Source organism: Haliotis rufescens, unplaced genomic scaffold (genome assembly GCF_023055435.1).
Source record: "Haliotis rufescens isolate VD_foot unplaced genomic scaffold, xgHalRufe1.0.p SCAF_20, whole genome shotgun sequence".
In the NCBI taxonomy this organism is placed as follows: domain Eukaryota; kingdom Metazoa; phylum Mollusca; class Gastropoda; order Lepetellida; family Haliotidae; genus Haliotis; species Haliotis rufescens.
This window is the reverse complement of record NW_025963891.1, coordinates 17022071-17035608: the sequence shown is the minus strand read 5'-3', so window position 1 is coordinate 17035608 and position 13538 is coordinate 17022071. Positions and strand designations below refer to the sequence as shown.

The following is a 13538-nucleotide window of genomic DNA, read 5'->3' as shown; positions in this document are numbered from 1 at the left end:
ACTGGAATATTGTTAAAAGCTGTGTATATAAATTCAACTTACTCACTCACCCACCCACTAATAAAGGGGCGGTCGGGTAGCCTAGTGGTAGAAGCGTTCGCTCGTCACGCCGAAGACCCGGGTTCCATTCCCATGGGTACAATGTGTGAAGCCCATTTCTGGTGTCCCCCGCCGTGATATTGCTGGAATATTGCTAAAAGCGGCGTTAAACCATACTCACTCACTCACTCACGCACTCACCCACTAATAAAAATGGTAGTCCTAGGACCACCATGGTTCTTGATGTATCAGTGTGTTACTGGTTTGCCGGCTATGTAAATGTGTCACATGTTGGAATGACAGGTACAACTGTTTATGGCAACTGTGTGTTAGTTGTTTGTCTGATACATCAATCGTTGTTGTTTGACCAGCTGTTGTTTACGTTGCAGTGACCTGAATGAGGACACCATCTTGAAGAACCTCAAAGTCAGATATGGCAAAGACAAAATCTATGTGAGTATACATTGTACCAGAGTTGGTTGAGTGTCACTATATGAACTTTGCTGTTTTTGCTCACTGATGGAATATAACAATTATGACAATAGACAACTTAAAGAATGAAGGAGCCGACAGTACAGCTTCAAATACATGACATCATGTTTTAGTTTTCAAAAGGGTGGGGTCCAGACCCCTGGACCCCCAAGACCCCCCTTCTGGATCCGCCTTCTGGATCTGCCTTCTTGGTCTGCCTTCTGGATCCGCCTCTGGATTGTGATATCTAAATTACATAATACTATTCAAGATACAAGTGTGAACATTGTCATGATGCCTCACAAACCAATGTTCGCTCAAACAACTATCAAGCATCCAGTCTTAAACAGAAAAGGTAGTATTATTTTGTTGGGTCAGCTGGAAATTTTAATTTAAAAAAAATATAACTTGCCCACATAGAGAGGCCTTATTTTCTTGGGGTATATAGTAACTAGGAAACTGCAGATATAATTAACATAGAATTATCAGTAGGAGCATTACCTAAGCTGTTTTCATCCTGGTCATAGAACTGGATCCAATCTGATATTCATTTGATAGTAGGAATGAAAAACTGTTTTTGGCCCCTGATAGACTTCTTCAAGTGACCTCCATGGTCTAGTGGTAGAGCGTCTGCCCGGAGAGCGGAAAGTCTGGGTTCGATCCCCAGCCACGTCAATACAAAAAAACGTTAAAAGATGGTACTTGTTGTTACCCTGTCTGGCGCTCGGCATTTACGGGTTAAAACAAGGACTGGTCGGCTCGGAGTCAGTATACTGTGTCTGAGTGGGATATTCATGTTAAACTGCGGCATGGTATCTCAGTGAGCCAGCACTATAGATCAGCATCAGTCCGGACTAGTACAAACAGCCACACAAACACACACACGTACATGCACGTCGCTATATAAGTGCAATAATCTTGGACGCGATGTTAAACCCCATTTCACCTCACCTCACCTCTACAAGTGAATGTCTTTGGTTTAAAGAAGCGTATACCGTAATGAGCATCCTCAGTACCGTGGAGTGAATGATGAGTTAATCAACTGAGAGAGAGCATTACCCATTTCCCCAAAGGGACCATGTCAATCTGAGACATTGAGACAGGTGTACACACTGACAAGCCAAGCATTTCCATGGCGATAGATGACAGGTGACTGTTCTGATTGTCCATTATTGCTTTATTACGTGTGTGATCGCAGATGCCAGGACTTGTCAGGGAGAGAATGCAGCCGTGTAGAAACACAATCTGTCTGTTTTATGTGGCCTGTCAGGGGTTGGGAGGCTGTGGGGAGAGGCAGCCATGGGTGAGATCACGGTGGAATTTAGGGGGGGTGGGGATGGGGGTGGTCTGCTGTATACGACGTCATTTTTTCCTGTAAAAGAATGAAAGAATGTTCTTGTCATGGTGTGTGTAAAAAACCCATGGGTAATGTCTTCTAGAGAGTCTCAGTGTCCTTCACAAGTAGAAAGTGATTTGTTCAATGTGTTGAATTTAAAAGAAAACACATTCCTGTTAAATTTCACATCGAGTCCCCTTAACCATCTGAAAACAGAGTGTAGTTCAGTTATTCTTGACTATAAGTCTTTATGTTTAGAAATGAAATTTATCGAAAATTGTTGTGAAATATTTTTTTGCCAGAGACCGTGCATCTCTGGCCACTATGTTAACACTACCACTAGCTTTATATGGCATGGACAGGTTTTATTTGTTTTTTTGTGGTGTTGGTTCATAAGTCTATGTAAACAGTCATCTATCTGCAACACACCTTACAATACCATACAACAAGGTGGAGCCAAAACAACCAGTTATACAACTGCATCTACAAAGATTGCTGAATACAATCTACTCCAGTCAAATATGGTGGCTGACTTTAGAGAGTAGAAATAGAATCAGCTTTGCTCAAAGATTATCAAGTAGGTAGATTTATGAAGATCACAACCATTTGTTGAAAGTATTGTACATAACGTCATCCCTGAAAGACTGCCTCCATGATCTAGTGGAAAGAATGTCTACCCAGAGAGCAGAAGGTGGTTCAATGCACATCCCCATCATACCAAAAGTCGTTAAAAGATGGCACTCGGCATTAAGGGTCAGAACAAGGACTGGTGGGCTCGGAGGCAGTATACTGTGTCCGAGTGGGTATTCATGTTAAACTGAGGCATGGAATCTCAGTGGGCTAGCACTATAAAACTGACTTTAGTCCGGAATAGTACGAGGGGCCACATACACAAGCAAGCATGCATGCACATCGCTGAAAAGGTGCAATAATCTGGAACATAACTCATCTAATCTCATCTTCTCCATGAACACTGACTGCATATAGGGGCATTTGATACAGGAAGTGTGTATATTTGTAGAGAGCTGGGTGTTGTGAGGCGGTAACATACCTGCCAGGCATCTGACCGTGACCCAAGGTCGCAGCTCAACCTTTAACATCGGCAGCCATTATTGTTTTGTCACGCGGGATTATCTTCCCTGAGACTTGATCCCACAACATGCTTGACGTGTTGTCATATAATGACAGTCATTACCCGGATATGTTTTTTACATGAACTTTAAAAGTATGAAAAAAATTTCTTAAAAATGTCACATCACTTTAACTACCCCGACATTGTGAGTCTGTTCGGTATTTCATCATGATTACTGATTGATAGTACAGGAGTTAGAGTCACTGCTGTAAAACGCATGGATAAGTGAGACATTACAATCATACAACTCAATCTTAAGCTAGGCTTGTGTACATAGTAGAAATGACACCATTAAGTCTATTTTCATTTGTTGGACTACAAAACATTTGGCTTTTATTTCAATGTAGGTGGTCGAAAAAAAAAGAAAAAGACTTCAACTTACAGATTAGTACTGCTGCTAATGAATGAAAGACAGAAGTTTTGGCATAGCAGGATACTGAATGATTATTGATTGGATTGTTTTGTTAGAAAGATTTTTATACATATTATTTATCATTTCTTATGAACGGGGAGATGATAGAATCTTATGTGTTTTTTCATTTCACCTAACTGACAGTCAGATCTAACTCTTTTTGTTGAAAGTATTTTTTTTCTCTAATTTCTGACCAACAGTTATAGATTGTAATGTTAATCACATTTATACATCTTTATGTGGGTTGAATTGCAGAAGAATATGATAAAATTGAATAAATTTAATTGGATACTATAACTCTGCGTGCAACTAACAACAAATAATTTTGGAATGATACTAGATCTAATTAGTTTTGAATTCTACAAAATGTTCACTGTCAACATGTTATCATGATCATTTGTTTTTGAATTTAATGAGTGAAAGCAATTCTTACAAAAATGAAATGTAGGTAAAACAACTGTGTTCTAGACAACTGCCTATATATTTTAAACTATACTTACAAGCTGTATTTGTGATATAAATATTCAGATAGTTTGAAGATAGTTCTGACACACTGACCACAACTGATGGACATGGCTGCTATGATCATCTCTGACAGAGGGCCACACTGGATGACAATAAGGACTAGTTGATAGGGAATCACTACTTTGTAACACATCTTTCCAGTGCTGTATATAGGGAGACCCAGCTGTGGCTGACAGTCATGACAGGGAGCTCATCACCAGTGATGAGGGTGTAGGCCAGTGAGGTTGTCATGCAGAACACAGTATAAGCAGGAGAAAGGTGATGTGGCTGCACCTGATAAACTAAGTCCACAGATTTAATGGAATCTATCGCCACAATATTTATGATCCTATAGACCAGCTAACCTTGAACTATTCAACAGCAGTGTGTGGTCACAGAGGTGATAGAAAGGATTTTTTTTCCTTCACTTCTATAGCTTCTTGAGCCTCGTTAATCAATTGTTATTGCCAATTTCATGCAGACATTTAATATAGACATTACAGTCAAATGTATGTAAATTACTCCATGATCAGCAATACTCAGGCTACATAACAACGTTTCATAACTTATCAAGTCTGGTCAGACAAACCAGTTGCTGACAGCATGAGCAAGGATCCATGCTGTCAAGGCTTGATGACACCCATTCCATCCAGACCAAGCAATCCTCATCTTGCAGATGCAAGAGAGTTAACAGACATAACAATCCAGTTCCAGAGGCAAGGGAGTTAACTGACTATAAAATCCAGTTCCCACCCTTGCCGACCTAGGCTGGAATTTCAGAGTTACGTATTGGCTGGACTAATGAGTCTATGCATAGTCCAATAAAGATCGTGTAACGAATTTGACATCTTGTTCGTTACTTGACGTGCAGCTTTCAGTTTATTGCAAGATTTGCAAAGCATGTGTACTGACAACAGGGTGTCAACAGATATTTTCCAAATCTTTTCATGTTTTTAATCAAGGTGCTCAAGTGATTTTTTCTTTCTGATTATTTCAAGTCTTTTTCTGTGAAGCAAATGCAAGTGATATGATGGGTGGAATCTGATTGGTCAGTAGGAGGGACGTAGAAGAAATTCATAATAGCCACTGGTGGCACTACAGTCAAGCCACAAAATTTCAGCCTAGATCACCAAGGGTAGAAACTGGATTTTTGTACAGTCAGTTAACTCCCTTACGTTGGGAAGATGCCCAATCCTAATTTGCTCAGCTGTTAGGGCAATCATGTCATGACAAGTTAATAGAACTCTAGGTATCTATGTAACATGATGTTATAATGTAACGTGTGCATCTCTGTGTGTTCACTGTGCAGTCTGACAAGATAATAAGTTGTCAGGAAGTCAGTGCAAAAGTCAAATTTACATATTCAATTTCGAACTTGATGACTCCAATGAACAACCTTGACATAGCACTCCGAGTTGAAACAAGTGCAGCTGTTCATGAGTCACAAACAGTGCATAGCCTTCTCGAAGACAATTATGACATGTCTTCGATTCTCATTAGAATGCAGATTGTTGAACATGAGGCCTGTATTCTCTCCTTGGTGGTCGGACACAGGGATATTTGGTCATGTATTTTTCATTACATCTTTGGAGACGGCAGTGTCACCTGGTACATGTTTGCACTGGTCTCAGTGCCTTGTCAGCTATATGTGTAGCCATTGTAGGATAACAAGTACATGGAGGCATCAAAGAAATACAGGACTTAATTGAGTGTATATATGATATATATATACATACGATCAAGTGAATAATGCATGTTATTGTGGATTGGGCTGATGTTATAGTTGTTGTTCTCATTATACAAGGTCAAAATTTATGTAAATAATTTTCTGTAAATATTTTTCACACTAGATGTCAAAGCTATGAGGTTGCATGGCTAAAAGTTAGAATCCATGTAATGCTGTGTTGTAAGGATGGTGTTGACCACCAATCATATGTAGGGAATTGTGTTACAATCAGTCAAATTGGACCTCCAACATGAGCACACACACTCATCTTCTCCCATGGTCACACACCCAAATCTCCACTTATTATCTTGTTGTTGTTGTTGTTGTTCTTTAGAGCCATTCTCAGCAATATTCCAGCTATGTGATGGCGGTCTGTAAATAATTGAGTCTGGACTAGACAATCCAGTTATTGACATCATAAGCATCGATCAACACAATTGGGATATGATGACGTGCATCAACCAAGTCAGTGAGCCTGACCACCCGATCCTGTTAGTTGCCTCTTACGACAAGAATAGCCTTTTACAGCAAGCATGGGTTGCTGAAGACCTATTCTACCCTGGAACTGATAAAAGAAGAAACTTCAAAGTCTATCAAAATAATCAAAAATATTATTTCATTACATGCATGGGGTGGTCGGGTAGCCTAGTGGTTAAAGCGTTCGCTCGTCACGCCAAAGACCCGGGTTCGATTCCTGACATGGGTACAATGTGTGAAGCCCATTTCTGGTGTCCCCGGCCGTGATATTGATGGAATATTGCTAAAAGCGGCGTTAAACCATACTCACACACTCACTCACTCATTACATGCACAGGGTGAGAGAGAACATTGTTAAAAAAATAGTGTTATGAAAAGAAATTGTTTGATATCAGTGGCATATGATGACTTGAGAGTTACCAGAGACCAGCAGTTTAAGAGATCTTATCTTGGCACATGGTTTTGTTGGGCCAGAAAGGTTTGTTGGAATTGTCTTCACATGTGTGTATCTCATCAGGGGGTAAGTGCTTCAAAATGACATTGGTATCAAATTCTTATTTAGGCCTGGAAAGATGGGAACAAAACCTATGTACAACTTTGCGTTGCCAGGATTTGCTGTGACCTTAATTGAGTGTTAGTCAAACTGAAGTATTAAGAGTCTGTCCCCGCTCTAGTTGTCCTGGTAGTAAAACAGCTGTTGAACATTGTAATGGGGTCAAGTACAACACACTGACTGTCTGGGGTGAAGCATATGTCTGTTGTATCAACAGCAGTACAGCTACCTGGTGTTCACAGAGTCAGACAGACAGGCCAGACACAAGGGTTCCATATACCATCCTGCATGGTATTCCAGGACAGAATAGATCCCCAGTACACCATCCTGCATGGGATTCCAGGACAGAATAGATCCCCAGTACACCATCCTGCATGGGATTCCAGGACAGAATAGGTCCGCAGTAAACCATCCTGCATGGGATTCCAGGACAGAATAGGTCCCCAGTACACCATCCTGCATGGGATTCCAGGACAGAATAGGTCCCCAGTACACCATCCTGCATGGGATTCCAGGACAGAATAGGTCCCCAGTACACCATCCTGCATGGGATTCCAGAACAGAATAGGTCCCCAGTACACCATCCTGCATTGGATTCCAGAACAGAATAGGTCCCCAGTACACCATCCTGCATGGGATTCCAGTACAGAATAGGTCCCCAGTACACCATCCTGCATGGGATTCCAGGACAGAATAGGTCCCCAGTACACCATCCTGCATGGGATTCCAGAACAGAATAGGTCCCCAGTACACCATCCTGCATGGGATTCCAGAACAGAATAGGTCCCCAGTACACCATCCTGCATGGGATTCCAGGACAGAATAGGTCCGCAGTACACCATCCTGCATGGGATTCCAGAACAGAATAGGTCCCCAGTGCACCATCCTGCATGGGATTCCAGGACAGAATAGGTCCCCAGTACACCATCCTGCATGGGATTCCAGAACAGAATAGGTCCCCAGTACACCATCCTGCATGGGATTCCAGAACAGAATAGGTCCCCAGTACACCATCCTGCATGGGATTCCAGAACAGAATAGGTCCCCAGTACACCATCCTGCATGGGATTCCAGGACAGAATAGGTCCCCAGTGCACCATCCTGCATGGGATTCCAGGACAGAATAGGTCCCCAGTACACCATCCTGCATGGGATTCCAGGACAGAATAGGTCCCCAGTGCACCATCCTGCATGGGATTCCAGGACAGAATAGGTCCCCAGTACACCATCCTGCATGGGATTCCAGAACAGAATAGGTCCCCAGTACACCATCCTGCATGGGATTCCAGGACAGAATAGGTCCCCAGTGCACCATCCTGCATGGGATTCCAGGACAGAATAGGTCCCCAGTACACCATCCTGCATGGGATTCCAGAACAGAATAGGTCCCCAGTACACCATCCTGCATAGGATTCCAGAACAGAATAGGTCCCCAGTACACCATCCTGCATGGGATTCCAGGACAGAATCGGTCCCCAGTACACCATCCTGCATGGGATTCCAGAACAGAATAGGTCCCCAGTACACCATCCTGCATGGGATTCCAGAACAGAATAGGTCCCCAGTACACCATCCTGCATGGGATTCCAGAACAGAATAGGCCGCCAGTACACCATCCTGCATGGGATTCAAGAACAGAATAGGTCCCCAGTACACCATCCTGCATGGGATTCCAGGACAGAATAGGTCCCCAGGACAGAATAGGTCCCCAGTACACCATCCTGCATGGGATTCCAGGACAGAATAGGTCCCCAGTACACCATCCTGCATGGGATTCCAGAACAGAATAGGTCCCCAGTACACCATCCTGCATGGGATTCCAGAACAGAATAGGTCCCCAGTACACCATCCTGCATGGGATTCCAGAACAGAATAGGTCCCCAGTACACCATCCTGCATGGGATTCCAGGACAGAATAGGTCCCCAGTGCACCATCCTGCATGGGATTCCAGGACAGAATAGGTCCCCAGTACACCATCCTGCATGGGATTCCAGAACAGAATAGGTCCCCAGTGCACCATCCTGCATGGGATTCCAGGACAGAATAGGTCCCCAGTACACCATCCTGCATGGGATTCCAGAACAGAATAGGTCCCCAGTACACCATCCTGCATGGGATTCCAGGACAGAATAGGTCCCCAGTGCACCATCCTGCATGGGATTCCAGGACAGAATAGGTCCCCAGTACACCATCCTGCATGGGATTCCAGAACAGAATAGGTCCCCAGTACACTATCCTGCATGGGATTCCAGAACAGAATAGGTCCCCAGTACACCATCCTGCATGGGATTCCAGGACAGAATCGGTCCCCAGTACACCATCCTGCATGGGATTCCAGAACAGAATAGGTCCCCAGTACACCATCCTGCATGGGATTCCAGAACAGAATAGGTCCCCAGTACACCATCCTGCATGGGATTCCAGAACAGAATAGGCCGCCAGTACACCATCCTGCATGGGATTCAAGAACAGAATAGGTCCCCAGTACACCATCCTGCATGGGATTCCAGGACAGAATAGGTCCCCAGGACAGAATAGGTCCCCAGTACACCATCCTGCATGGGATTCCAGGACAGAATAGGTCCCCAGTACACCATCCTGCATGGGATTCCAGAACAGAATAGGTCCCCAGTATACCATCCTGCATGGGATTCCAGGACAGAATAGGTCCCCAGTACACCATCCTGCATGGGATTCCAGGACAGAATAGGTCCCAAGTACACCATCCTGCATGAGATTCCAGAACAGAATAGGTCCCCAGTACACCATCCTGCATGGGATTCCAGAACAGAATAGGTCCCCAGTGCACCATCCTGCATGGGATTCCAGAACAGAATAGGTCCCCAGTACACCATCCTGCATGGGATTCCAGAACAGAATAGGTCCCCAGTACACCATCCTGCATGGGATTCCAGAACAGAATAGGTCCCCAGTGCACCTTCCTGCATGGGATTCCAGAACAGAATAGGTCCCCAGTACACCATCCTGCATGGGATTTCAGAACAGAATAGGTCCCCAGTACACCATCCTGCATGGGATTCCAGTACAGAATAGGTCCCCAGTACACCATCCTGCATGGGATTCCAGAACAGAATAGGTCCCCAGTACACCATCCTGCATGGGATTCCAGAACAGAATAGGTCCCCAGTACACCATCCTGCATGGGATTCCAGGACAGAATAGGTCCCCAGTACACCATCCTGCATGGGATTCCAGAACAGAATAGGTCCCCAGTACACCATCCTGCATGGGATTCCAGAACAGAATAGGTCCCCAGTATCCTGCATTGGATTTCACAGCAGAATAGTTTGACGTTTTAATAAATAATTTTAAGATTTGGTTGTTTGGCCATGGCTTTGTTTGGGTAATGTGTCCCAAGCTCCATCGTTGACTTCACTTCACAATTTACAGATCATTGAATATTACTGACTCTGGCATAAAACAACATCGCTTCATTATGCATGCCCACCAAGTGGCAATGTGCTCAATCAGCTGCGAAACACAATTGATTATTTATTTACAATTCCTCTTGGACGTAATCCAGATCTGTGTTTGTGTTTCCTGCTCCATCCTCCACGTCATCGTCCAGTGGGTGGAGCATCCTCCAAGTGGGATCAGCATCTCACTGTACACAATGTGGAGGAGGTCACCTGCCCCTACTGGAGATATTGACTTAATCATTGTCTGCTGGAGTCCTATTGTTTATAGTGGGCCTGGATAATTGTCTGTAAATGCTACATGGTATTTCAATTAGCGTATCAGGCTGTTTAGGAGGATAATAAAAGGGCAGTGTTTAATTTCCTGGAATGTACCTGAGAATTACTTCAGTGCTGTAGATCCCATGGTGTTGATGTTATTGAGATCAGATGATGTTGATGTTATGGATTAAAGATTAAACACTCCTAGGGAATTATGGGTCGTAATCCCCACACGGGAGTTATAGCACCTGAATACCTCAGTGGTCTGTACATACAGGCAGGGGAAGAATCCAGGATTTCACACCATGGGAATAATGCCGCTTCATGATGCCTTCAAGTTTTTATTCGTTATTCAGGACAGTTGTAGGCCACTAGCCCATGGTACATTATCGGGTACAGTCATTTTAGTCACATTCTGTAAACTGGAATAATAAATATAGGATTTTAACATGAAATATGAGAGGAAAGATTCTGCTTAAATAGTCAGGGTGGCTCCGGGTACTCGAGCACCTATGACCCTACCCTACCCTGATACCATCTGTAGGTCTCAAGAGTTGGGTACAAAATGTCTGATTGGGAATTGTTTTATTGGAGCCCTGGCAAAAACTATTTAGATACACATAAACCAATCTGATCATGCATACTCGTAAGTTGACTTAAGCTTTATTTTTACTCGAACTTAAAAAGTCAGAAGGAATGCGTACATAATCTGAAAAAAATACGAACATTAGCAAATTATAGCGTAAGTGTTTATATTGTCATTAAACAATATATCATGTGACTAACAGTGGGTCCAGGTAGTTGTGTGGGTACATAGGTCCTACTCGGGATGCACCAAACACAAGTTACCGAGTTACCCAAGTTACCCGTTCCAGCCCTATTAAAGAGTATGTCCTTATATAAATGTTAGGTCCTTTCCTCAAAGATGTGAATAGCTCCAAACTTTGGATGCTGCACAAAGCAAACATTCACCCTCACAAAGAGCAACCTTAGTGCAGCATACCCCTCTAGAATAGTGACTGCCATCGTGGCCTAGTGGTAGAGCGTCCGCCCAGAGAGTGGAAGGTCTGGGGTTCGATCTCCTGCTGCGTCGTACCAAAAGACATTTAGAGAGAGATGGTACTTGTTGTTACCCTGTCTGGCGCTTGGGATTATGGGGCTAAAACAAGGACTGGTTGGCTCGGAGTCAGTATGCTGTGTCTGAGTGGGGTGTTCATGTTAAAATGTGGCATGGTATATCAGTGGGCTAGATTAATAAACTTTAAATCGGCATCAGTCCGGACTAGTACAGGCAGCCACACATCCACACTAGTGTGAATGCACGTCGCTATATAAGTGCAATAAACTTGGACGGGACGTTAAACCCCATTTCACCTCACCTCACCTCACCTCATCTCTAGTTTAGCACAGATGTTGGTATCTTTTGGAACTTTCTCCATAAGCAAGTTATCTTGTCATATTCCCTCCCAGACAAAGTAGCGTATGATTGTCAGTTCAAGGGTACTGTTGAATGTCTTTCAATGATGCTACCATCACATTTGCATTTGTTTTGTCAACTCATGATGTCCACTCATTGGGATCTTCATTTTCTCTGGCTAGTGTGGAAAATAGGGACTACAGCTGCTGTTATCTTGGTGTTATCCGACAAACATTGTAGTTATCGGTATTTGTCTCTCATCATGATGGACAAATAGTGCCACAGCATTTCTCTCTCAGAAAGATGTGAATATGTCAGCCACTGTTGGTTCTCCACATCACTGCTGTGTTTTCCCCATTGAAGGGCCTGGACAGTCCTATACAGATGTTAAACCTTCCTTATATAGACACTTTTGTCTGATCAGGAAGTGATTTTTGAAGAAATAGTTTATGGATCCATCTAACCTTAAAGAGTAAAAAAGTGACAAAAAATGGTTAAAACCAAAGAAATTGTGCCTCAAATGCTGTAAAATTCAAGGCAAATTTACCAATATGTTATTTATCTGATGAAGGAGCAAGAAGTAGCTCTGAAACGTTGTGACAAAGAATAAAAGAAGTTGCTTTCTATAAAATGTTACCACTTCATATCAATGATAGACAGAGACAGTCGGGTAGCCTAGTGGTTAAAGCATTCGCTCATCACGTCGAAGACCCGGGTTCGATACCGGACATGTGTACAATGTGTGAAGCCCATTTCTTGTGGCCCCCGCCGTGATATTGCTAGAATATTGCTAAAAGTGGCGCAAAACCATACTCACTTACTCACTCAATGATAGGCGAACTTACATAATGTCATTAGAACATTCCATACACAAAAGTTCAAGTTGTGCAGTGGTAACAAAATCTTACCAGCATACATGCTAAAGGCTTGATTTGGTAGTGTAGATGTGTTTAAATGTCTTTGGAGACTATTGACATCCATTATCATGAGGTAACAGTGGTTGCTAGGGGTAAAAACCCCTCTGTCCCTCACTCACACACTAACTCAATGAATCCATGTTGTGTTTCAGACCTATGTGGGGAGTATCCTGGTCGCGGTCAACCCTTACCGGATGTTCAGCATCTATGGCTTGGACATGGTCAAGAAGTACGAAGGACAAGCTCTCGGAGCCCTCCCACCGTGAGTATAAACTTTACTACAATAACCATGGTAACATACTATCATCACCGATCCTGAATTACTCCCTGCCATGAGATATGAGACAACATACCAAGTCTTGGCGTCAGTATCCCCTTCACATATCGCAGCACGACAGGGTCTTAAGTCCTCCAGCTGGTACAAGATGAGAATAGGGACCCACTGAGTATAGTCCATTTTTGACCATGTTGGCCTGGTTTGATGTCACACCCAAGCAACACAGGCTGTCAATATCAAACAGCAGTTACACTTCTCTGGATACTCCTCAGGGAGTTGAGAGTGGATACTGTGTGAGCACTCATCTGTTGAATGGGCTGATAATTCTATGCATGATTAACATGCATTGTGTGGAAATAGCTTTGAATATCTTATTAATATAATATAATATAATATAATATAATATAATATAATATAATATAATATAATATAATATAATATAATATAATATAATATAATATAATATAATATATAGATGACATATCACTTAAGAGAGTGTTAGACACGTTGACTGGCGGAGAATGTTGGTCATGAATCAAGTGCCTGTCACATTGGACCCCTACCCTAGCCTTTATAGC

At 43.0% G+C, this 13538-nt stretch overlaps 1 protein-coding gene across 10 annotated transcripts in view; it reads left to right on the top strand.

Moving 5' to 3' along the window:
* LOC124132609 (unconventional myosin-XV-like) overlaps positions 1-13538 on the top strand; it is a 162760-nt gene that overhangs the window by 56632 nt on the left and 92590 nt on the right. For all 10 annotated transcript variants that reach the window (XM_048400885.1, XM_046496675.2, XM_046496634.2 and 7 more), the window contains exons 4-5: positions 429-492; positions 12836-12945. In XM_048400885.1, the coding sequence (XP_048256842.1) occupies positions 429-492; positions 12836-12945 (174 nt within the window). The remainder of the gene's footprint in view (positions 1-428; positions 493-12835; positions 12946-13538) is intronic.